At 42.8% G+C, this 27,128-nt stretch overlaps 1 protein-coding gene across 1 annotated transcript; it reads right to left on the bottom strand.

The window, feature by feature from the left end:
* Window positions 1-2,597: 2,597 nt before the first annotated feature.
* Window positions 2,598-27,128, bottom strand: LOC126252410 (mucin-5AC-like). The gene is made up of 5 exons (XM_049953300.1): window positions 27,122-27,128; window positions 5,214-8,302; window positions 4,483-4,577; window positions 4,173-4,317; window positions 2,598-2,981 (listed from the first exon to the last, which is right to left on the bottom strand). The coding sequence occupies exons 1-5, from the start codon at window positions 27,126-27,128 to the stop codon at window positions 2,598-2,600; spliced, it is 3,720 nt and encodes a 1,239-aa protein (XP_049809257.1).

The raw sequence follows: 27,128 nt of genomic DNA, 5'->3' as shown, positions 1-27,128 counted from the left end.
CGTTAATGTGAAATTGCCAGTTCAGTTATCACATCATGTTTTATCCAAACGTACTTTTGTTGTGCGAACATATTTCTCGTCTATATTTTCGATTACTCACACTTAGATTTTGTAAATTTTTTTCATCTTCGTTCCCATGAGCTGTTGAGAATCACACAGAAACACTACACATATTTTGCAGAGCTTCGTTCGTAAATAACACTTTTCAACTTCGACAAAACATGTCGGTATTGCTGTTGTGTGTTCCTGTTCCAGTTGACGATCACTGTCCTCGGGTGACTCATTCGCCAAATTTGAGTTTTGTCCACTTTCTCCCTAACTCTCTGTTGGTCTGCCTCGGTAGCTACGTGGTAAGCGCGTCGGATTGCCGAGTGAAGCGGTCTGGGTCCGATTTCACGCCGCGTTGTAGATTGCCTCCTTGGTGACTGGGTATTGTGTTGTCCTTACGTTCCTAGTGTCCTTATTAACATTCAACTGCTAAGCTGGCTGGATGGACATCTCCCGTAAGCCAATAATAAAAGCTCTCTCTCTCTCTCTCTCTCTCTCTCTCTCTCTGTCTCTCTCTCTCTGCTGTTCGTGTTCCTTTAATGTGTTAAATAGTGTGCCATCGCACAGTACAGTGCACTCGCTTAAAATATGTTTCCTTCTGCTGACGCCTTTGTTAAAATTTTCTTCTATTGTAAGTTTATAGTATAGACTAAGGCTGGATGTTAGGATCTTTAAATGCGTTTCTATTTTAGCTGAACGGTGATTGTGGACTTTTCGGTGGTCAGCTCTGAGGTGCTCCGAAAGTTCGTGCATATTTGCGCTGTGTATAGGCCTACTGACTGACAAGAGTTGCATGCTAAGGGATAGCCAAAACAAAAAGAGACAGATGGAAAAGAGTAAATAAACTGTTTATTATTTCAAAAGTAATCGCCACAGCTGTTAATTCATTTACCCCATCGTGAGACAAGGCGGTCAATGTCTTCAGGAAAAATGTTTGCTGTTAACAACGGAACCTCTTTACCCGACTATTGAGGTGAAATGTGGCAATCAATATCCATACAATTCGGCAGCTCTATTAAGTCACAGCTGCAAAATATTAACGCGAATTCTTTACAGACGAATGGAAAAACTGATAGAAACCGACCTCGGGGAAGATCAGTTTGGATTCCGTAGAAATGTTGGAACACGTGAGGCAATACTGACCCTACGACTTATCTTAGAAGAAAGATTAAGGAAAGGCAAACCTACGTTTCTAGCATTTGTAGACTTAGAGAAAGCTTTTGACAATGTTGATTCGAATACTCTGTTTCAAATTCTGAAGGTGGCAGGGGTAAAATACAGGGAGCGAAAGGCTATTTACAATTTGTACAGAAACCAGATGGCAGTTATAAGAGTCGAGGGGTATGAAAGGGAAGCAGTGGTTAGGAAGGGAGTGAGACAGGCTTGTAGCCTATCCCCGATGCTATTCAATCTGTATATTGAGCAAGCAATAAAAGAAACAAAAGAAAAGTTCGGAGTGGGTATTAAAATCCATGGAGAAGAAATAAAACTTTGAGGTTCGCCGATGACATTGTAATTCTGTCAGAGACAGCAAAGGACTTGGAAGAGCAGCTGAACGGAATGGACAGTGTCTCGAAACTAGGATATAAGATGAACATCAATAAAAGCAAAACCAGAATAATCGAATGTAGTCGAATTAAATCGGGTGATGCTGTGGGAATCAGATTAGGAAATGAGACATTTAAAGTAGTAAAGGAGTTTCGCTATTTGGGGAGCAAAATAACTGATGATGGTCGAAGTAGAGAGGATATAAAACGTAGAATGGCAATGGCAAGGAAAGCGTTTCTGAAGAAGAAAAATTTTTTAACATCGAGTATCGATTTAAATGTCAGGAAGTCGTTTCTGAAAGTATTTGTATGGAGTGTAACCATGTATGGAAGTGAAACATGGACGACAAATAGTTTAGACAAGGAGAGAATAGAAGCTTTCGAAATGTGGTGCTACAGAAGAATTCTGAAGATAAGGTGGGTAGATCACGTAACTAATGAGGAGGTATTGAATAGGATTGGGGAGAAGAGAAGTTTGTGGCACAACTTGACTAGAAGAAGGGATCGGTTGGTAGGACATGTTTTGAGGCATCAAGGGATCACAAATTTAGCATTGTAGGGCAGCGTGGAGGGTAAATATCGTAGAGGGAGACCAAGAGATGAATACACTAAGTAGATTCAGAAGGATGTAGGTTGCAGTAGTTACTGGGAGATGAAGAAGCTTGCACAGAATAGAGTAGCATGGAGAGCTGCATCAAACGAGTCTCAGGACTGAAGACCACAACAACAGCAACAACATGGGAACTAATCATCAATGGTGGCTTCAGCTGTATTCGTCATACCTGAAGAAACTCGCCCTCTCTTCCTCTCCTCATTATCAAGGGTAGGACCAGTGTTACATGGTATTAGCGTGAAGTCTCCTGGAGCTGCCTATTTTTTTCATTGTGTGCTTATAAATGAGTGTTGAGACAGCAAGAGCGGCAGTGATCACCTTGGACTGGTATGGTAGTTCAGACTCACCCAACTCGCATATTTGTACGATCAGTGCAGCACCTGCAGCAGTCAGTGGTGCGTCCGGTGGCGAGCGCCAGACCTGCCGCACGAGCAGCCGGCGCGGTGCGGGTAGTCACAGACCTGCAAGGCGGCGTTGAACTCGAGGCCGGCAGGGCAGCGCGCCGTCACCGGCACGCCGTGGTCGCACTGGCAGAAGAGGCTGCAGTCCGTCCGGTGCGGCAGTAGCTTCGCCGCGTCGCGGGGGCACTCGCCGACCGCGTCACAAGGCTGCCTGGTGCTGGAGTGTGTCGAGTGCCCTCTCTCAGTGGAATGACCAGCAGTGGGGTGCGCCCAGTCTCGGACTTGCTGTTCATTGACAGTGGAATGATGAGAAGTGGGGTGTGCCCAGTCTGGGACGTGGTGTTCATTCTCAGTGGAACGAACAGCAGTGGGCTGCATCCAGTGAGAGGCTTTGTGCCCTCTCACAGTGGGATACTCAACGTTGTCCCGAAGCCAGTCTTGCACATGGTGCCCACTCTCACTCGAATGGTGAGAAAGCGGTTCACACAGACTTAGAACTTCATTGAACTCTTCCCCGGGGGGACAGCTCTCCGTTACGGCGACCCCTCCGTCGCAGCGGCAGTACAAATGGGGATTCGTTCGATGTGGCAGGCGATCCAGCCCACTGGAACAAGACCCCCTCGCGTCGCATGGCACACTACTGAGGGGCCAATGAGTGCCTGCGCTGCAGCCCGCTCTGTGTTTCAAGTCGCACACTTTCAAGTGAGGGTTGAACTCCAACCCTTGAGGACACTTCTGTGTGATTGGAACGCCGTTGACACAGCGGCAGAAAAGGCTACAGTTTGTCAAATGAGGCAAGTGTGCGTCTTCTGGTTTAGTTATATCGTGAGGACATTCTCCCTTGGCATCGCATCGAACTGGAGGGGCGACTGTAGTTGGGTCGGTACTGTCTGCTGGGCACTCGCGCGAACACCCAGCTTTGTCCGGCCAGTCACATACAGATAGGGCTGCATTGAATTCTAAGCCTGGTGGGCAGTTGGAAGTAATGGGAACGCCGTTAACACACGTACAAAAGAGGCTGCAGTTTCTCTTATGAGGGAGGAGCGTTAATTTCTTCTCATTGTGTTTCGGACAGACTCCCTTGGCGTCACAGACGTTTGTCCGTTCATGTGGTGCAGCAGTAGCACTCGTCGGTGCAATAGAGTGGTCACCTCTGTGAGGCCAGTCACAAATTTGCAGTTTAGGATCAAACAGTTGCCCGTGTGGACATCTCTCTGTTACGGGGACTCCACGATCGCAGCGGCAAAACAGACTACTGTTCCATCGATGTGGCAAAAGTTTGGGTTCTGAGATGTGGGGGTAAACAGGACATTGGCCATAAGCATCACACAGCGTGGGAAGCGTGTGTTGTGTTAGTGCTGTGTCAGTGGGAGTGAATGCGGTCAGGAACTTGGACTGGGACGGCCACACACACCCTTTTAGATGAGGGTGGAATACCATCCCATTGGGACAGCTGTCAGTATATGCAACTCCATTTTCGCACCTGCAGTACAGCGTACAATTTGTACGGTGTGGCAAGTACTCTATGTGTACTCCTGAATAGATTGGGTTACAGGTACCTACTGAATCACATCCACCTGCTGAATGGGGCTCAGTCGAAAAGACCCAAGGAATTTGAGTTGTCAGATGCTGCTTAGCAGAACATCCTGATTTCGTGGGCCAATCACAGACCCGCAGATGAGGATTGAACTCCAGCCCAGTGGGGCAACTTTGTGTAATAAGTCGGCCTCGTTCACAAACGCAAAACAAATTACAGTTTGTGCGGTGAGGTAGCAGCACAGTCTTTGGACTGTGAGTTTCAGCAGAACAAGACCCAACAGCATCACAGGATAACATTGGCAAAACGTTTTTGTTTACTGGTCTGTGAGCCCACGCTGAACCAGTCTGTTTGCTCAGGCATCCAGCACGGTGTGGATAGTCGCATACTTCCAAAACAGGATTGAACTCAAGACCTACAGGGCACTCCATCTGTATGGGGATCCCCTTATCACAAGCACAAAACAAGCTACAGTTCGTTTGGTGTGGCAGATGTCTAGCTGGAACATGATGATGCGATTTAGGGCACTCTCCAACTGCATCACAGATGAGACGTTTAGAAGGAGATCCTTTAGGCATCCATGAATTGTCACCCTGTTCCACAGATATCGCAGAAAAGAGAGAATTAACACACTGCTTCGTCGCTGCGTCAAAGTATTCATCATGAGGGCACTCCCATACCATAGGATGCTCATTGAGGCAATCACAGTACAAAGAACAGTTTTTTGGGTGGGGTAATAAAGTAGCACCATAGTTAAAACGACAAACTGAATAACAACTATAGTCTGTGTTGGGACCTACTGTATTCCGTAATAGATCCTCAGGAGTTGACAAACTGTGCACTTGTGTAACTGGCCACCTTTGCTCCGTAACTGGTCTTGTAGTTTCCCAGACAGGCAATGGGGACTTCGTCGATGAACGATGGGTAATGTGCACTGTAGGCTGTAGACTAGATACGATATTTTGGTAGTCTGTAGTCGTACTAGATTCATGGTTCGCTGTGATATGTTCTGTCGTCTTCTTCCATGGCAAAGATAACTTTGTCGTTATTATTGAGTGGTGACTTACATGTGTTGAAGGTCGCATTCTTGATGTTAAGCTGTCGAAGACTGTAGTTTCAATAGATCGCCCATACTCCGTAAAAGGTTTAGGTGAATGCATAACTTGAGTTGTACGCCATGGGGTATTTGTTGTACTTCCATCAGCTGTGGCTTCGCCAGATCCCTCTTGCTCTGAAGAAGGATCTGATGCTTTCAGCCCAGATGAAGTATATTTGCCTGTCACTACTGGCTGATCTGTTACGCCTGTTGTTGGTCGTGGTCTATATGTGCTACTTTCATTTGCTACAGATTTCACAGATTCATGCTCTGTGGAAGGCTCTGTTGTCTTTGATGTTGATTTTGCTGTTTCTGCTGACGAGTGTGTATCGTCTGATTTTGACCACAAATCAGGTGTACTACCTTCATCAGCTGTAGTTTGAGCAGACCCCTCATTCTCTGCGGAAGGTTCTGTTGTTTTCTGCAAAGCTCCTTCGTATCCTGTGGAAGGGTCTGCAGTTTCCTGCCACGCTGAAGTTGATTTGATTGTTACCTTGGGCCAATGAGTTCCATCTGATGGCAACGATTTAGCTGTTGTACTTTTGTTTTCTGTAGCTCGCACTGATTCTTCATTTCCTTTGGTAGGCTCAGCTGTCTGCTGCCACACTGATGTTGATTTTGGTGTTACTTCTGTCAAATGGGTATTGTCTGCTGTCGGCCAAGGCCTAGGTGTTGTGCTATCATCAGCTGTAGGATCCGTCAATTCGTCATGCTCTGTGGTAGTCTTCGTTGTATGCTCCCACACTGGTGTTGAGTCTGGTACGTCCATAGGCGAATGGGTACCTTTTGAGGTTGACCATGGCCTATGTGTCTTACTTTCCACAGATGTTGATGCTGATGTTACTTCTGGCCAATGGCTACTGAATGTTGTTGGCCATGGCTTAGTGCTTTCGTCTGGTATAGTTTCTGTAGATCTGTCTTGTCCTGTAGGGGCCACTGTTGTGCGCTGTGACACTGATGTTGATCCTGTCATTACTGTTGACAAGTGGGTACCATGTGTTGTTGACGATGCCCTGTATGTTGTACTTTCATCAGCTGTAGTTTCTGTAGATCCATCATGTCCTATGGGGGCTTCTGTAGAGTGCTGCCACACTGTTGATTCTGGCGTTACTGTTGGTGGGTGGGTACCATCTGTTGTTGACGGTGGCCTGATCCTATCAGATGCAGTCTCTGTTGATCCGTCAAGTTCTGTGGAAGCCTCTGTTGAGTGCTGCCACACTGATGTTGGTTCTGTCGTTACTGTTGACATATGTTTACTGCCTATTGTTGACCAAGACCTGTGTGATGTGCTTTTATCAGTTACAGTTTCCTTAGATCCTTCATCTCCTGTGGTAGACTCTGCAGTTTGTTGCCATACTGTTGTTGATGTTATTTCTGCCCAATGGGTAACGTCAGTTGCTGGCCAAGAGCTAGATCTGTTATCCTCAGAAGTAATATCTGTAGATCCATCATGTCCTGTGGAAGCTTCTGTTGATGGTAGTGTCACTGATGTTGATTTTGTTTCTGGCCAATGGGTACTGTCTGTTGTTGTCATTGTCTTATGTGTTGTACTTTCGTCAGCTGTAGTTTCCATAGATTTTTCATGTATAGTGGTAGCTTCTGGTGTTTCCTGTGTCGATACTGATACTGATTTTGATGTGGACCATGGTTCATATGTAGTGCTTTTGTCGGTTGATGGTAGTGACACTGATGTCGATTTTGTTTCTGGCCAGTGGGTACTATCTGTTGTTGTCATTGTCTTATGTGTTGTACTTGCGTCAGCTGCAGTTTCCGTAGATTTTTCATGTACAGTGGTAGCTTCTGGTGTTTCCTGTGTCGATACTGATACTGATTTTGATGTGGACCATGGTTCATATGTAGTGCTTTTGTCGGTTGATGGTAGTGACACTGATGTCGATTTTGTTTCTGGCCAGTGGGTACTGTCTGTTGTTGTCATTGTCTTATGTGTTGTTCTTGCGTCAGCTGCAGTTTCCGTAGATTTTTCATGTACAGTGGTAGCTTCTGGTGTTTCCTGTGTCGATACTGATACTGATTTTGATGTGGACCATGGTTCATATGTAGTGCTTTTGTCGGTTGATGGTAGTGACACTGATGTCGATTTTGTTTCTGGCCAGTGGGTACTGTCTGTTGTTGTCATTGTCTTATGTGTTGTACTTGCGTCAGCTGCAGTTTCCGTAGATTTTTCATGTACAGTGGTAGCCTCCGGTGTTTGCTGTGTTGATACTGATACTGATTTCGATGTGGACCATGGTTCATATGAAGTGCTTTTGTCGGTTGTTGTTGAACTTGTTTCACCGTATGTTGTCTTGCACCATGTTGGCTGCGATTCTGTTGTTGTTGTTCGTTGTGTTGTACCGCTGGATCCCACATGATCTGTAGAAGAGGCGGTTGTTTTCCACCATGCAGATGATAATCCTGAGGTAGTTGTTGGCTGGTGGGTGGTGTGTCTTGTTGACCACTTCGCTGATGTACTACTAGAACCTGTAGTACTTACAGGTTTACTGTGTTCTGTGGGAGTTACACTTGTTTTCCACCAGACAGACTGCGATTCCGGTATTATTGTTGGCCACCTACTGACATGTGCAACAGGCCACAGGGGTGGGTTACTTATATGATGTCCAGATACGATGTGCATTGGGTCTGGTGTATGCCCATTAGCGCTAGTAGCGTGCAATGTGAGGTGGTCGATGCACTCCTTAAATGTGAAGTTTTTGGTGGGTGTGACTGCGCTAGATGGCCATTGTTTTGCTAAGTATCCAGTCAGTGGAGTTGGCCACTTTGGAATTGTTACCGCCGATCCAGCTCGAGCCTGGCTGTGAGGACAGGCAACATTCCATGGCCAATCGCACGTCAGAGTGCGAGAGTTGAAGAGCAGGCCGTGAGGGCAGTGATACAGTACAGGTTCCCAGTAGTTGCACTTATAAAACACTGTACAATTGGCATGGTCTGGCAGTATTATAGTTCTTGAATTGGCAGTTCCTCTGGGGCATTCTCCCTTTGGCCAACACTGGGATGTGCTGACCAACATCAGCGCCAGAAAGGCGTCCGTGATCCGAAATTCTGGAACAATAATATAATATTTATTTTTATTTTTTATTATGCTATTAATGCGAGGGTCATTCAATAATTAAAGAGACAAATTGGTCTTGAAAAAAGCGTTTATTTTTACAAAATAATACTTTTTCTACTTTTCAACATTATTCTCTTGACCATTTCTGCACTTGTTCCAACGGGCTATAAGCTTTTTTTATTCCGGCTGCGAAGAACTCTTTATCTTGATGTTTGAACCAATTTCCCACAAACTTTTTCACGTCCTCGTTGTCCTGGAACCTCTTCCCCCTTAATGCCTCCTTCAGTGCACCAAACAACTGCAAATCACTAGGTACTAAATCAGGACTGTAACGGGGATGAGGCAGTACTTATCCAGCCTGTTTTGTCGATGGTTTCACGGGTTAGTTGAGCAATATGAGGACGCACGTTGTCTTGCTGGAGAATCACACCTGAGATCCATGACGTCTCTCTATCTTAGCTGGCTTAACCTTGTTTAAAAGCAAATCCGAGTAGTATTGGCTGTTCGTTGTACGCTGCTCTTCGAGATAATCACAAAAAACTGGACCTTCAGCATCCCAAAACACCGTCAACAAGATTTTTCCTGCTGATGCTTGGGTTTTGAATTTTTTCTTGACAGGTGAGTTGATGTGCTTCCACTCCGTGCTTTGGCTCATAATAGTGAACCCAATTTTCATCACAAGCTAAAATGTTGTTGGGGTAGTGCTCACCTTCTCTTTCATAAAGTTCATTTAGCTCTGTGCACACTCTGAACCTTGCTTCCTTGTGTAACCGCGTCAACTCCTTTGGGACCCATCTTGCACAAGTTTTGCGGTACTTCAGCTTGTTACAGATAATCTTATCAGCTGTACCAACTTGAACCTAATCAACTATCATTTCCACAGTCACACGGCGGTCGGCACGAATAATGTCATCAATTCGACTTTCAAGTGAGGGAGATGAAACTGCAACTGATCGACCAGAACGGTGTTCGTCAGTCACTGAGTCGCGACCATTTTTGAAATGCTCTACCCACTTGTAAAGATTTGCACGATTCATACAACCTTTACCATAAACTTTAGACATTCTACAGTATATATTCACTGGTTCCTCGTCTTGAGCAAGTAAAAAACGAAAAACAGAACGTTGTTCAACTGATGAGGACGTTTCAAGCGGACTCACCATCTTAAAATTTATTTTTGAGTTCATAAACAAAACAATGTTGTTGCATCAGCTAATCAGGGCTCATCCCTGTGATGCCAACTTAAAGCCATGAAAGTACCAAACTTGCCCTACTAACAGTTTTTTCCCCAGACCAATTTGTCTCTTTAATTATTGAATGACCCTCGTATCAATCTAATGCTAATAGATTAAATTACATTAGATTACTTTCATTCCAATTGATCCGTAGTGAGGAGGTCCTCCAGAATGTGTAACATGTCAGCAAAACAACAATACACGACAAATATTTACAACTAAAACAAGTAAGCTAATGTACCATTCCACAGGTCCCAAGTGGAATGATCGTCATTTTTTAATGAACACTAAGAGTCATTTTACAAATACTAATGCACTAAATTTAAAATAAAAAAGTTTTTTATTTATTTATAAGGTAATAAACATGTAATACAACTACTCTAATACTTATTTACAATGAACACATTACTGCACTGAAATGGTGCAGAAGTTAGATTATACTTACACACACACACAAACACACACACACAAATTTTCAATGAACACATTACTGCACTGAAATTGTGCAGAAGTTATGTTGTACTTATATACAAATCAGTTGGTTTTACTAAGAAATTCATCAATGGAGTAGAAGGAGTTGGCCACCAATAAATCCTTTAGGCTTCTCTTAAAGTGAATTTCATTGGTTGTTAAACTTTTTATGGCTGCTGGCAAGTTATTGAAAATGTGTGTTCCTGAATAATGCACACCTTTTTGTACAAGACTAAGTGACTTTAAATCCTTGTGAAGATTATTCTTATTTCTAGTATTGATTCCATGAATTGAGCTGTTGGTTTGAAAAAGTGATACATTTTTAATGACAAATTTCATTTAGGAATAAATATATTGGGAATCAGTAGTTAGTATCCCTAGTTCCCTAAACAGCCTTCTGCAGGATGTTCTTGAGTTCACACCACATATAACTCTTACTGCACGTTTTTGTGCCTGGAAAACTTTAGCTTGGCTTGATGAATTACCCCAAAAAATAATCCCATATGACATTATGGCATGAAAGTAAGCACAGTATGCCAGCTTTTTCATTTTTATATCCCCTATGTCTGACAAAATTCGCATTGCAAACAGAGATTTGTTAAGACGCTTCAGCAGTTCCGTGGTGTGCTCCTCCCAGTTGAATTTATTATCAAGCTGTAATCCCAAGAATTTAACACTGTCCACTTCTTCTATCTTCTTGTCATCATATGTTAGACATATACTCTTGGGACACCCCTTACAAGTTCTGAACTGCATGTAGTGTGTTTTTTCAAAGTTTAGTGACAAAGAATTGGCTAGGAACCAGTGATTAATGTCCACAAATATTTTATTGACTGATCTTTCTAAGACTACACTTGATTTGCTATTTATTGCAATGTTTGTATCATCGGCAAACAAAACAAACTTGGCATCTGGTAATGTTACTGATGAAAGGTCATTGATAAACACAAGAAAAAGTAAGGGCCCCAAAATGGAACCTTGTGGGACCCCACATGTAATTAGTTCCCAGTTGGATGATGCCTGATAGCTTGATACATGTCTCTTTCCTAATAACACCCTTTGTTTCCTGCCAGAGATATAAGATTTGAACCATTTTGCAGCATTTCCTGTTACACTATAATATTCTAGTTTAGTTAAAAGGATATTGTGATTTACACGGTCAAATGCCTTTGACAGATCACAAAATATACCAGTTGCCTGCAATTTTGTGTCTAATGAATTAAGCACATTTTCACTGTAAGTGTAGACAGCCTTCTCTATATCAGTAACTTTTAAAAATCCAAACTGTGACTTTGACAGTATGTTATTTGAGATAAGATGGTTATAAAGACGACTGTACATTACTTTTTCGAAAATTTTTGAGAATGCTGGCAACAGTGAAATTGGACGGAAATTTGATGCTATTTCTTTATCTCCCTTCTTAAACAATGGCTTAACTTCAGCATATTTCAGCCACTCAGGAAATATTCCACTGATAAACGACTGGTTACACAGATAGCTTAATATGTTACTTAGCTCAGAATCACATTCTTTAATTAACTTTGTTGATATTTCATCATACCCACTAGATGTTTTTGATTTTAAAGATTTTGTGATGGACATTATTTCTGTTGGGGTAGTGAGTGTCAAATTCATATTATGGAAGTTACTTGATATGTCTGGTCTAAGGTAATCCATAGCAGCATCTACCGAACCTGACAACCCCATCTTTTCAGTAACAGTTATAAAATGTTTGTTAAAAAGTTCTGCAACACTATACACATCTGTCACCAATGTATCATTTACTCTTAATGCTATTTGTTCCTCTTCATGTCTGGTTCTACCGGTCTCCTCCTTCACTATATCCCATATTGTCTTTATTTTGTTATCTGATATGACTATCTTTTCCTTGTAATATATTTGCTTTGACATCCATATTACAGTCTTTAATATTTTGCAGTATTTCTTGTAATGTGCTATAGCATCAACATTGGAACTGTTTCGGATTGACAGATACAGTTTTCTTTTTGTTTTACAAGATACCCCTACTCCTCGAGTAATCCATGGCTTCTTTGTAGACTTTGCTCTAACCTTGGTAAGTTTTGGGGGAAAGCAGTGTTCGAATGAGGTAAGCACTTTATTAGCAAAAATGTTATATTTTTCATTCATGCCATGAGCACTGTAAACATCATTCCAGTGAATGTCTCTGAGGAGTGTCCTAAAATAATCAATTTTTGGCTTACTGATTACCCTCTTGAGCTCAGATTTAACAGATTTTATATCCTGTTCAGTATTAACATTTAACAGAAGGAACTGCATGTCATGGTCTGAGAGGCCATTGACTATTGGTTTTGTAATATAATTTTGTTCATTGGACTTTCCTATAAAGATATTATCAATGACTGTTTGTGAGCAAGTGGCTATCCTAGTGGGGAACTTTACAGTGGGAATTAAGTTGAATGATAGTGTTACTAACTCAAATAAGTTCTTATTGGGAGAGTCGTTAAGGAAATCTACATTGAAATCACCAGCAACCACTATTTCTTTGTTTTTGGTTGTTAAATGGGCCAGTACAGCTTCAAGGTGGTTTACAAACAGATTAAAGTTACCTGCAGGTGCTCGATATACACTTAATATTATGAAGGATTTTTTTTGTGAAATTCTAATTCTGTTGCACATGCTTCCATATGCTGTTCTAGGCAAAATTTATGAATGTCTATGTTCTTAAATTTATGACAGTTCCTGATGAATGTGGCAACTCCTCCTTTCTCCATTTCTGATCTACCAAAGTGAGATGCTAACCTAAACCCTGTAACACTTAAGAGTTCTATACCAGTGGTCACATGATGTTCAGAGAGGCAGATTATGTCAGCTGGGTTTGAAGACTCTAATTCATCTATGCAGATAGTTAATTCATTAATTTTATTTCTCAGTCCTCGAATATTTTGATGCAATAAAGATAGCTGACATTTCACATTGACTGAGTTAAAATTGGGTGGAGTTAAAATATCTGCTGACAGTTGAAAATTTTTAACCAATGGCTGTTTATGCTGATGTAATAAGCTGGAATTATGTTTTTTGATTTCTTTCTCAAACTGAAGGTTTGTCTCAGTTCTAACCTCTCTTAAAATTTGCTTTCTTTCTGTCCTCCCTACCCTAAAAAAGGGTCTTTTCTGAATCCTATAACCACTGGTATTTTACCACTCATGACAGTGCCTCCCCCCTTTAACTTTCCTGCTATTTCCCCAGCCAATTTACCCTTCCCCTTCCTGTTGAGGTGAAGGCCATGCCTAGTATAATCCCACCTAGTGAGAGAATAGTGCTGCAACAGAATTTGTTATCGCCAGAAGGCTTGTAGAAAATTTGTGAAGGTATAGATTAGTCATTTCTGTCTCTCGGGAAATATTTGAATATCAATAAGTCGTGAGATATCGTCAGTGGCCAAATGCAGTTGTCAAATTTTGTGTATAAAAGATGACTTCCTTTTTTTCACTTTGTAGTGTGACACCAAAAGAGTAAAACATTCGATAATCTCATTTGAACAAAATATAGGGACACTTTTGATCCTTTGATTAAAGTGAAATATGCTAAAATCCGCATAACAACCTTTTATATGTTTCTGAAAAGAGAGAAAAGCAGAAACTGGAATAGTTACTCGTTAGCTATGGAACTATTTTGCAGTGATTTTCATGGAGATGTAACTAGTGTCAACTTACAGTTATTAATTTTTATCAAGATAGCGGAAGCTGTCAGGCACATTCCTCTAAGTGAAGAAGATGTTACGAACACAAGGATAGCTCAACTGGAACGTAGTTGATGTTAGGATCAGCCTGGTGTGCTATCTAACCGATTTATATACTTCCATCAAAACTCGCTCGTAAAAGAGAATTAGTATTTTTGGGAGCGTCCGTTTACGTTGAGTATAGAAAATAGTGTTAACGAAGACCGCATGCTAGTTTCTTTCTGGAACTGAGTCTGCAAAGAGCAGGTTCACTCAGTCTACTTTTGAAAGTTTCCTGGAGCAATCAGCACGTGCCGAAGGAGTAAGAGTTGCCAGTGACGACCAGAATGGGCGTTGCGCTAGGCGCCTTGATGGTGGACGTATCGCAGTCAGGGCTCATGAACTCAGAGGAATGGTAAGAGCCTCTAGTACATATCGCGTTCGCGAGGTGTAAACTATCTTCGTAGTTCAGCAATCGAAAGATAGACCGCCGGTTCGCAATCTGCAGCTCCACTCCGAGCCACTATCACGTACAGGCTAGGAAACTTGCGGTCACATTCCACTGTCACTCCTCACTGCTCGCAGTTGTTTCTTGTCCTGGACGCAGCCTTAAAGATCCTTGCTAAATATCATAACTAGGTTGAAAACTCAATGATCAATGCTAATGTACTCCTTTTCCTTGATCACAGTGCAAAATACACTGCCTCACAACGTAATGAAAATTCTCGTGTTGAGTAGGCGTGTGATATTATTTCAGTGTCACACAATCGAGTCAAATTTAAAAAGAGCTTGGCAATATGAGCCCACTTGTCATCTTGTGGAATCGTGTGTACTACCGATGGGCTACGTCTTCCCTACACAATATTTCGAAGCCGTAACTCGGTATCTTCATCAGGTGTTTACTACGCAAGAAATACCTGATAAAGACGCCGAGTTACGACGTCGAAATATTTTGTTGTGAGTACATCCGAATCCACGACATGACACCGAATCGCCAAAAAAGTCTAAGTAATTCCATGAGCCCACTTATCAGTACGATGTTGCACCCCCTCTGGTCTGGCTGCATGCACTGATTCCGTTGGGAAGGGTGTCAAAGTCGTTGGAACCTCACTTAAATCATTACGACACACCACTATTGTATGCTCTTGACTCCGGCACAAGGATGGAGTTGACGTCCAATCTGGTCTCACACACTTTCTATCGACGATAGACCAGGGGACCTTTCTGGCCACTGGCATATCTCAACACCAAGCAGACAGATCATAGACATGTGCCCTGTGCGGACAAGCATTCATCTACATCTACACGAATACTCCGCAAATCACATTTAAGTGCGTGGCAGAGGGTTCATTTAACCACCTTCACAACACACGAAAATCGAGCTCCTGCGCTTGAGAGACTAGACGTCACGGCCGTCAGGATCAGGTTCAACGGAGCCAACATCGCGCTGGTATCGATGTACAACCCTCGTAAAAACATAGTAACACGCCGTATCAGCACAGTTCTCATAGCACCGTCGGCAATCGCCGCTGGAGATCTAAACGCTAAACACCCCGACTGCAATTCAAGAATACGTACCTCCAACGGCAAGAAACTATACGAACATGCACTAGGCCGAAACTACATTTTACTTGGGCCGAACGTTCCCACGTACGTGCCAGCACAGCCCGAGTCAGGTCAGACGTGTTAGACATAGCCTTTATCAAGAGCATCAAATACACGCTCAGCCTTATGGTTGAAAACTATCTGGACTCAGACCACATGCCTATAATACTACACACGGAAGAAACACTGCGGGACACAGAACCACGCAGAATACTGAACTACCCGTACAAGCGCGTCAATTGGACACTGCTCAAGGAAACGCTAGATAGTCGTATTACAGACACTCACGAAATTAACACCACACAACAAATTGTTGAGGCGGTGGAGGCTCGTACTACTACAACACTCGACGACCCTGCCTCAGGAAGTTCTGGGCCGTACCTCAATGAGGAACCGCCTCAGAAGATACTGGCAGCGTACGTCACAGATTCCAGGATATAATACGGGAGAAAATACAAAGAGGTTCGAAACGAGTAATGGGGGACGAAACTCTCAGTGTTAGATACCGCACATCCTGGCATGTGGAAGCTAGCCAGACACTTCACCAGGGAGAAACATTACATTCCCACTCTACGAGAACCAGACGGCCCAGCTTACTCCGCTAAGGAGAAGGCAGAGCTTGTGGCCTCAACACTTGCAGCGTCTTTTATGTCGAATCTGGCTCCTTGAGATCCGGCATTCATACTTGAAACGGACCAGAAGGTTACAAGACTTGTAGCCCAGCCCATGCGCGACAAAATCAGACGTACTAGTACAAACGAAATTACTTGGGCTATCAAGCATACCAATGCTAGGAAAGTCCCTGGGCCTGGTGTCATTCAAAACCGTGTCCTCCAGGAGTTCACGGATAGAGCCGTAGAATATCTTGCACACATGACAAATGCCATCTTAAAACAGCAATACTTCGCTGACTTTTAGAAGGCAGCCAAGGTCCTGATGTCCAGGAAGCCGGGAAAAGACAACTCCCTCCCACAAAATTACCGACCCATTAGTCCGCTGTGCTCGCTGAGGAAGACTGTTGAGAAGGTAATACTAAAACACATCATTAGGCACTGCATCGCCAATGACCCTCTAAGACCGGAGCAATTCGGCTTTAGGAATCACCACTCAACAGCCCAACAACTGCTCCGCGTAGTCGAACTTATCACACACGCCTACAACACAAACAAAGCCACAGGGGTCCGCCGTCTCTGGCACAACGGCCTTATACGTAAACTGAGCGATGCTGGTTTCCCAGACGGAATCGTACGTCTCATACACTCATATTGAGGCGTAGCGCCGTATACCGATCCTGCCTTGGAGGCGGTTAAGTGGGAGATGTATCTCAGAGCTGGATAGTGACAGATGGTGATACGAGACTGGACACGCATGTAGTTTGTGTATCAGCCGATAGAGGACAATATTGGATAGGGGGACTGTGATTTTAGTTTCGATTGTGCCCACTAGAGTGCACTAAAGTAATAGAATGTTTTTCATAAACTGTTCTAGTATTTTCATAAAATGTTATTATGTCTTTTTGTGTAGGTAAAATGTTATAAATGTGTTTTAGCAGTATGAATGATGCGTGAGTGTGGTTTAAGGTTAATAGGAAGATAATTGTTTAACGAGTTATGTAGCAGGATTTAGTGTGGGAACATTTCGAAGAAGTATAGATATGGACAAAGGGGATTTTTGTAGAATAGATTTGTAAAGTAAGTTTATGGTAAAGGGAAAGTTAATTCGGGTATAAATAACAATAGTAAATAACTTTATTCATAAGCAAAACTTCAGCATATTGGATAATTACGTCGGTAAAAAGTGTAGTCGTTACGTTTACTATTTTGCAATTGGTTATTGGTGAAAAGCGCGGATTGACGCGGGAGAATGTTGTTTTGCTATTGGCTGTTGAGTAAACTGACCAATCGTAAAGCAATATTCTTCGCGCGCCTTTCTCTGCTGGTAGAGAAGACATAGAGTATTCTAAAGAAGAGTGGGAGCCTAGCCATGAAACAGTTCGGACGTGTGTAGTAGTAGTTCCGATGGAAACGATAAGTTGCCCAATCTAGCAGTGTTTCATACATCAAAAGTATGGCAAAGTGACGGCATAATTATTCCAATGGGCGTGTAGAAAATTCGGAATTTTTAACTGAATTTTGTGACGAGAAAAGACATATATTTCGCGTGGCGTATTGAGCAGGTCGGTGGCTAAAATCTGTGACTGCATTTGGTACCGACAGACTTAATATTTGGCGAGCATTCTCAAACAAAAAATAATACGTATTTATTTAGTTATTACGTTTTCGGGTAATGCAACACTAGAAACTTGCTAACGTGAGTGAAAGGGATTGTGAGTGTCTGTGTTGAGACTAGCACGGGCTTGGCAGTGATACTGGTTCACCTAAGTTTCAGAATATATTAATTAACGACAAAATTTCCAACCTTTCATTTCGTGTGAAAACTTTCTCCCGAAGCGTAGATTAGTGACTTTAATTGCAGCCTGGTTCACGTCGAAGTACAATAGGTTTCGCTCGGCTTCCCTATTGATGATCTACTGAGACAATGTTTACAGGTAGGTGTAGGTTCGTCGTAAAGGGACGGAAAGAACCTCGCCGCCGCAATTTCTCGCGAACAGACGTTTTAACACTTACGTGCTGGGTAAACAATCGACACAACATAGTATCCAAGCTAGAGTACCGCCGAGAAGAAACCTGGGGACCACCTTGTTCAACCTCTACGTTAATGACTTTCCAGAAACACAAAAGACGACGTTAGCCAAGTACGCGGCTGACACAGCCATCTTTGCGCAAGATTGGAAACCGTCAAACATAAATTCACCAATACAGGTGACGCTCAGAACTGCCGAGCTTTGTTTGGAACGATGGCGGACTACATTAAAAATTGACAAGTGCGAAGCAGTTCTGTTCACACGCAGACCGAAATTACTGAGCAAACATCAACACTGTAGACAGGTAACACTACATACACGCCCAATACGTTTCCGAGAGAAAGTCAGATATCTCGGTGTCTGGCTGGATCGGAAACTTACATGGGGGCACCACAGTGGAAACGTTGCCAACAGAGCGCAAGCGAGGCTCGAACAACTCTACCCAATGCTCAACAGTGGAAGTACACTGAATAGGAGGATGTCGAGGTCCATATTCTTGACACTGATTATATCTTTGATGACGTACGCAGCTCCCGTCTGGGGATAAGCAACTCCTACACGCCTGCGTCGTCTACAGATCATACAGAACAAAGTGCTGTGCATCATTAGCAACGCTCGACGCTACACACGCACATTGTATCTTCACAGTGAAAACCGCCTTTAAACCCCCAAGGAACTTTTTAAAAAAACACGCCACACCAATATACAGGAACTCGAGACACTCGTACAATCCTTTCATCCTTACTCTGGGAAACCATGAACACAACCATAGGTGGAAGCGTAAGCGGCCAAAAACTCTATGGCAAGCTAACATACACCCACAAGCGACAACATCGGCAAGCCCTTGCACATCAGCAACATTGACTGGATATGCCAGCCGCTATTAAAGCCGACCAGCAGGCTACAGCAAGAAACCGACAAGCTCGCACATTAACGCACAAACAAACCGCTAACACTACCCTATACTGTGAATCCGATATATGACCTATCGGACACAAAACGACGATGAACTTAATTGTTACAGATATGCTGACGCTGACCGGGAAACCAACATCGGCACCCAGTAGCAGCCGCCGAGTAACACCACCGCACAACGTCAAAGGTATCGACCTGCATGATACGCACTACTTATAAAGTCTACCCTCGCATGACCTGTCGCAGGCAGCAAAAAAACCGCTACTGCTCTTACAACGCGACCCACCTATCGCACAGGTTTTTTTTTTCCTTGGTTCTTGCCTTGGCGCTTTTTTCCCCCCTCTGCCCTTCAAACCGCTATCCTTTGTTCAACTTTCGATTCAACCTGTCTCCAGATTAGCGCATATTAATGGTTAACCTTAACCAGACGTACGCAAACATCGCAGTACCCACATGCTGCGAGACCTCTGTTTAGTGAAAACTAAACCTTATGCAGAATGGCAGTAGACCTTTTGTGTTGGCCATCATGCCGGTGTGGGCGTGGAGGGTCTTCACCTCATAAAAAAAAAAAAAAAAAAAAAAAAAACTTCACAATTCTCTATTATTCGCGCGGAAAAAACGAACGCCTATATCTTTCCGTGTGAGATCTGATTTCCGTTATTTTATTATAGTGATCGTTTCTCCCTACATAGGTCGGCGTCAACAAAATATTTTCGCATTCGTAGGAGAAAATTGGTGACTGAAATTTTGTGAGACGATCCCGCCACAAAGAAAAACGCCTTTCTTTTAATGGTGTCCACTCCAAACCCTGTGTCATTTTAGTGACACTCTCTCCCATATTTCGCGATAATACAAAACGTGCTGCCCTTCTTTGAAATTTTTCGATGAACTCCGTCAATCCTATCTGGTGAGGATCCCACACGGCGCAGCAGTATTCTAAAAGAGGACGGACAAGCGTAGTGTGGCAGTCTCCTTAGTAGATCTGTTACATTTTCTAAGTGTCCTGGTAATAAAATTCAGTCTTTGGTTAGCCTTCCCCAAAACATTTTCTCTGTGTTCCTTCCAATTTAAGCTGTTCGCAATTGTAATTCCTAGGTATTTAATTGAATTTACGGCCTTTAGACTTGACTGATTTATCGTGTAGCCGAAGTTTAACGGATTCCTTTTAGCACTCATGTGGATCACCTCATACTTTTCGTTATTTAGGATCAACTGACAATTTTCGCACCATTCTTATATCTTTCCTAAATCGTTTGGAATTTGTTTTGATCTTCTGATTTTATTAGTCGATAAACGACAGCGTGATCTGCAAACAACCTATGACGGCTGCTCAGATTGTCTCCCAAATCGTTTGTATAGATAAGGAACAGCAAAAGGCCTATAACACTATCTTGGGGAACACCCGAAATCACTTCTCTTTTACTCGATGACTTTCCGTCAGTTACTACGAACTGTGACCTTTTTGACAAGAAATCACGATTCCAGTCACAAAACGAAGACGGTATTCCACAAGCACGTAGTTTCACTACAAGCCACTTGTATGGTACAGTATCAAAAGCTTTCCTGAAATGCAGAAATACGTCCTTTTGAACAATACCATCACGATACTGTCGTATAAGAGGAAACACGTGACGATATGCCATGGCCGTGACGTATCATTGTGCCGCCGGTGAGCCCTCGGTCACTGCCAGCTGTGACGTGAAGTCATACTCGATGGCTCCCCAAACCGTGACGCCAGGAGTATCACCGCTATACCTCCCCAAAACAATGGAAATGTGTGACGTCTCCCATGATCAACACTATGCTTTCCGACAATGGGCATCTGTGGTACTGGAGAACCGCGATTCATCGCTGAACACAATGCGACACATTCGTCCTGGTATGCCACCACTCCAAACGCAGACGTTTGTCTTCTGTTGCTAACGGCAGCCATCGCATGGGGCAGCAGTTCCCTAGTCCGGCTGCTAGTTTCAGACAAATGGTGCGGGACGACGCAGAATGTTGAATGGTGTCCATTACTTGCTCTCGTATGACAGGCGCCGATGCGAAGGTCTTACGATGTGCATAATATGGCGACCCTCCCTTATGGTGGCCATACAAGGTCGACTGGAACCTTAACGACGAGCATACATTGCCTACCGTTCCCATGCAGTCCAACAGCAGGCAACTGTCAGACTGAATGCCCTCAAAATCTAGACACTGCACGATTTTACCAGCAGACCAAATGGTGACCCAGAATGAGGCCCTTGTCAAACTCTTCCAGGTACTGACAACGCTGTCTCATACGAGTACGCGGCATCTGTGTGTGCTTCACAGTGGTCACCCGACATCTGACGCTGCTCATGAACCTTACGTGTTCTGACATGCCTCATACCAACAGTACTGCACTCTAGCGACTGTTTTACCTACCACTGATGATTGTGACTCATTTAAAAACCCGCCGATGATATGTGTATACAAAGTTGCATTGACATCCGACTATATCTTTTGGGTGCTTCACTTAATTTGTAGGGCAATGTATTTATTTGACAATTGAGCTTCAGTGAATGTAAATATTTGACGCACAATTTATTTCAATCATTGGGCCAAAATTTCGTTCATCTAGAAATTGTGATTGTGGTTTTGATATTCCTGTTCATCCACATCCCAATTATTAAACTAGATTAATCGTTATGAGAATTCAATGTTTCGTTTACGTTCATAATTAGAATCTGTTTCGTTGGGATCCATTTGATAGAGGAATCGGTGGTCAGGGCTGCTGCATCCCTACAATACGTCCAGGCGGAACACTTGATACTTCTCTAACATAGTATCGCTGAAGAGCCCGTCAGCTTAGTACAACAACAACTTGGAACAGGTACATCGCATATAACAACTTGCATAAAGCACTGATCATCCGATATGGAGAGCGGACGCTATAAAAAATTATCCTTCCTCTACTTCCTTGTATACATTAAAAGAAGTCAGCGCCTGCACTAGTGAAACTATAGTACAGTGTACGCCCGAACGTTCTAACATCAGCCTTACTAACATGTCTTACCATATTCATGGAAGGTTTACGGAATAAATTACTGCTTGAACACTTCATATGCAAAGCTCTAATTTTCCTATCAAATTCCTTCGGCTGCATGTTTCAGCAAATAGTAGATTATTCGTATCGTGTTTTACAAGAGACATGCTTCGTACGTATTGAAAATCCCACTCGTGAAGCACCACGTAGTTCTTGCAGTTTGTCAATTTAAGTCCTTTTTTATTAAACGATCACGTGTCGACAGAGAAAAAAATTTGTAAGTAGCAAATATTGTCTTATTTTTTATTCTGTCTCAGTTTTCATTTAAATTTCGTAAGAATCCTGTAAAGGTTAGAAAATGCCATTGGCCTGTGCTCAGCCGATGCTGAAGCTCTTTTTTTTTCACATTTGCATTATAATATAACTCTGCGCTATGTGCAGTGATGTTGATGGATTAAGAACGTACTAGGCTAAACTAAACTGTGTGGTGTATTAATTACTGATACATTCCACATCCCTGTAAGATAACTTTTACAGTGCCTGTATTATTCCGAATTAGATGCAATATTCCTTTGGACACGCATGCGCGTCCAAATGAAGAAACACTGCGGCGACTACAGCCGTTGGGAAATACAGGAACTGTTTTCGCGGTTGGCAGTATGGACAACCATCAGCGGTATAATGGAATGACAACAAGAAACATTTGTGGTAGACCGAGACTTGAGCCCGGATTTCCCGCTTACTGCGAGCGGTCGCCTTACCATTAGGCTATCCGAGGACCGACTCACGGCCAGACCCAAACTTCCGTATGTCGTCAACCATGTGTCTGTAACATGTACTCTCGTATTCATTATGTGTAATCCCGTAAAGACAAAACACCTCACTTGAAAGTTGCTTGTCCGGTTTCGACAGGTAAATACGATATAGCAGTTCTTGTGTTATTCCGAATTACGATGCAAAGTTACTTTGGACATACACGCGTTGTTGTCATTTCATTTCACTGTTGACGGTTGTCCATATTCAAAAGTGCGAATAGATTTCATGTATTTCATAACAGATATAGCCGCATGTATGTCACATGTATGTCCAAAGGAAGTTTGCATCGTAATTCAGAATAAAACAGGCACAGTAGCCGCATCCAATATCAGTAGTGACAGAGGATGACACGGCGATCAGTCGGTACCGATGAGCCCACCGGGCCTGTAGATGAGTTTACGTTTACGTTATACACCGCCTGTAGAGAGCTACGTTCGTTACCAATTTTCTGACAACTCAAACACATTTTTCCAATAAAAATACTATGTTTACGACAGTCCGCTCTTCAAAATTATTCCAGAAGCTAGAAGCCAGAAAATATAAATCCTAGAAGAGACTTCCTCATGCTGCAGTATAAGTGGCGTTTATATCACTTGAACTTCATTCTTGTACTATAAGATGTTATGAAATAAAGTAAGTCAAATCCAGCGGTACGCCTCTGAACTGCTTCGATAAACATCGAACATCCTTTAATCCGACCTGGTTGGCTCCCAAACACTCGGGCAGTACCCAAGAACGGGTGACATAAATGTTGTATTACACGAGCTCATTTATAGATGAGTTACGTTTTCTTAACATTCTCCCAATAAACCGAAGTTGACTATTCGCCTTCGCTACTACCGATCTGTCTTACTTGGTCCACTTCATACGGTCTTGCAACGTAACGTCGAGATATTTAACCGTCGTAACTGCGTCAAACAGCACAGCAGGAACACTGTATTGACACATTATATGATTGCTTTCCTACTCATTAGCATTAACTTACGTTTAGAGGAAGCTGCCATTCATTGCATCAAATAGAAATTGTGTCTAAATCATCCTGTATTCTTCTACAGCGACTTAATGACGACACATCCCTTACACTGCAGCGTTATCGTGATTTATGCATACATGGTGATCAGAAACAGTGTGAAACGCTTGTATGGGTCTTTCAGGGTAGGTTGTGCTGAGAAATAATTCTTAAGAAAAAAATTCGATACGTTGCATTTAGCATTGAAGTTAGCCAATCAAGTCGTCCCGCGCGGAGTGAAGCACTTGCACGCGCTAACCTGCTTTAATGCACAAAAATCTGTGGGTCCGTGAGTTATCAGCAGCTCAAATGCTCGTCCACGGTTAAGCTGTGCCTTTTTCGGAAGTGATACATTTAAGTTAAGAAACCAAACGAAGAACACGTTTGGCGACGCTGTCTCTGCCAAGCTGCTTGATTTTGCGCTTGCAGCGACCTCATTGGCTAACTTCAATGCTAGTTGAATCAGAAACGACTCAATCTATCGAATTTTGTTCTTAACAGTTATTTCTCAGCAACGCCTACCCTGGAACACCCTTACAAGTTTTTCAGACTTTGTTTTGACCACATTACATAGAAAGTCTCACATTTCCCTAGCGCACTCCTGGCAGTACGCTCTCCGTCCAGGACAACTTACTGGGTTCAGTTACCTAAAAAGTGTTCGAGACACTCCCATATCTGAGAACATATTGGAGAAGGCCTATCATTACGGAATCAAAGGGCCTATAGGTAACTGGCTAAAATCATATCTGGAAGACAGGAAACAAAAGGTGGTTCTAAATGGCTGCAACAAAAGATCTTCTAATCTAGTAGATTCTGAATGTGGCAAAATTCAGCATGGAGTTCCCCAGGGATCTGTCCTTGGACCCTTGCTGTTTTTAATATATGTTAAAGATTTACCCCTGTCCATTTGTGAATTCACAATGTTTGCTGATGATTGTAGTAGATGGTAAGTCTACTGCTGATCTGGAGACTGATGTTAATGATATACTCAGAGAAGTTACAGCTTGGTTTTCAATTAATTATCTTTCAGTTTATATTAAAAAAACTAATTTTATACAGTTCCACACAAAAAATAAAACTCTAGAAAATACAGTAATTGCTCATGACAACCAGGAACTAGAACAGGTGCACTCCACTAAATTCCTGGGGGTTCACATTGACAGTAGGCTCAACTGGGAACAGCATGTGTCCCTTACTCTAAAAAGGCTTTCATCAGCAACTTTTGCTCTAAGAATCATTACTCATTTCGGGGACATCAACATTTTAAAATCAGCTTACTGTGGATACTTTCACTCGTTAATGAGTTACGGAATAATCTTCTGGGGTAATTCACCAGCCTCAAAACAAATCTTAACTGCTCAGAAGAGGGCAGTCAGAATCATGTGTGGGGTTCCTCCACGAACCTCATGTAGAAAATTTTTTACACAGTTATGTATACTGACCACAACATTTCAGTACATATACTCTCTGATGAATGTAGTTAATAAAGCATGAAACAAACTGTTCATACCATAACTACAATACTAGAGGTAAATATGATTTACATGTCGAACTAAAAAATTTATCACTTGTACAGAAGGGAGTAAAGTATGCTGCTGTAAAGACTTTTAATGCATTGCCTAATTATATTTAATGTACAAAATGAAACGCTGTTCAAACGCACGTTAAAAAAATACCTGCTTGACCATCCGCTGTACTCCTTAGATGAATTCTTTTCCAGAAGTAATGCACTCGCTTAATAATAGATGTATTTAGTGTCTTAGTTATTAGATGGACGATACAATATTATGTTAATGTTATAGTGTTAATGTTATAGTTATAATGTTATAGTGTGAATTGCTATACTAGTTAAATGACAGCTCGCAAATGAGAAAAAGTGATACTTATTAATATCTATATCATTGTATTATATTACTATTCTGTAGCATTAATTGTATTTGTACAATTTTATTGACACGTTCCACATCCAGGCGAATCACTCGCATGTACGAAAAAATGTTCAAATGTGTGTGAAATCTTATGGGACTTAACTGCTAAGGTCATCAGTCCCTAAGCTTACACACTACGTAACCTAAATTATCCTAAGGACAAACACACACACCCATGCCCGAGGGAGGACTCGAACCTCCGCCGGGAGCAACCGCACATTCCATGACTGCAGCACCTAAGACCGCTCGGCTAATCCCGCGCGGCACTCGCATGTAGCGATCCATGGAATACGCATACCAAATAAATAAATAAAATAAAAAATAAAGTATATGCTGACCTTCCATAACAATTCGCAATAGGGTAATGTATCAAACGCTATCCGGAAATTTAGTGGTATGAAATCTGCCTGTTGCCCATCAAAAAAAATGGTTCAAATGGCTCTGAGCACTATGGGACTCAACTGCTGAGGTCATTAGTCCCCTAGAACTTAGAACTAGGTAAACCTAACTAACCTAAGGACATCACAAACATCCATGCCCGAGGCAGGATTCGAACCTGCGACCGTAGCGGTCTTGCGGTTCCAGACTGCAGCGCCTTTAACCGCACGGCCACTTCGGCCGGCTGTTGCCCATCACCCATGCAAAAGCATAAGCTGAGATTCGCACGAGCGATGCTTTTTAAATCTGTGGTTGGTTGCTTGTTTGGGGAAGGAGACCAGACAGCGTGGTCATCTGTCTCATCGGATTAGGGAAGGATGGGGAAGGAAGTCGGCCGTGCCCTTTCAGAGGAACCATCCCGGCATTTGCCTGGAGCGATTTAGGGAAATCACGGAAAACCTAAATCAGGATGGCCGGACGCGGGATTGAACCGTCGTCCTCCCGAATACGAGTCCAGTGTCTAACCACTGCGCCACCTCGCTCGGTTTTAAATCTGTGCTGATTTGTAACTCTGTTCATTGACCTAAAAGGGACTGTGTCAAAAGGTAACTTTTGTTATTTAAAGTATCACAGTCTCCCATTGGCGGGCCGAGAAATAATCCCTTGCCGTCGTACTTACACGAAAGAAGTGAAAAGAGCGCCATCTGATGAATGAACAGCCCGAAAGCAGCAATGATATTTTTCACAAAATCGAGGGAGGTGGCGCAGTGGTTAGCACACTGGACTCGTATTCGGCAGGACGACTCTTCAAACCCGCGTCCGGCCATCCTGATTTAGGTTTTCCGTGATTGCCCTAAATCGCTTCAGGCAAATGCCGGAATGATTCCTTCGAAAGGGCACGACCGACTTCCTTCCCCATTCTTCCCTAATCCAATGCGACCGATGACCTCTGTGTTTGGTCCCTTCCCCCAGAATCAACCAATTAGTCAACAACATTTTTTTCGCAATCTACCGTAAAAGTGACAGCACATTTACTAGATTTACTCATACAAGTTAGGCACCATAGTGGCAGACGGGAGAATCGCTGCGAATACTCACGAGCCAT

Source organism: Schistocerca nitens, chromosome 4 (assembly GCF_023898315.1).
Source record: "Schistocerca nitens isolate TAMUIC-IGC-003100 chromosome 4, iqSchNite1.1, whole genome shotgun sequence".
Taxonomy (NCBI): domain Eukaryota; kingdom Metazoa; phylum Arthropoda; class Insecta; order Orthoptera; family Acrididae; genus Schistocerca; species Schistocerca nitens.
This window is presented reverse-complemented; position numbering and strand designations above follow the sequence as displayed.

What these genes read in the sequence shown, in the direction of transcription:
- LOC126252410 (XM_049953300.1), bottom strand. An exon ending in GAATGCGACCTTCAACACAT is followed by an intron (nt 4,578 to 5,213) that starts GTAAGTCACCAC and finishes ATCCCCATACAG; the next exon opens with ATGGAGTGCCCTGTAGGTCT. An exon ending in CAGCAGGTGGATGTGATTCA is followed by an intron (nt 2,982 to 4,172) that starts GTAGGTACCTGT and finishes CACTGGATGCAG; the next exon opens with CCCACTGCTGTTCGTTCCAC.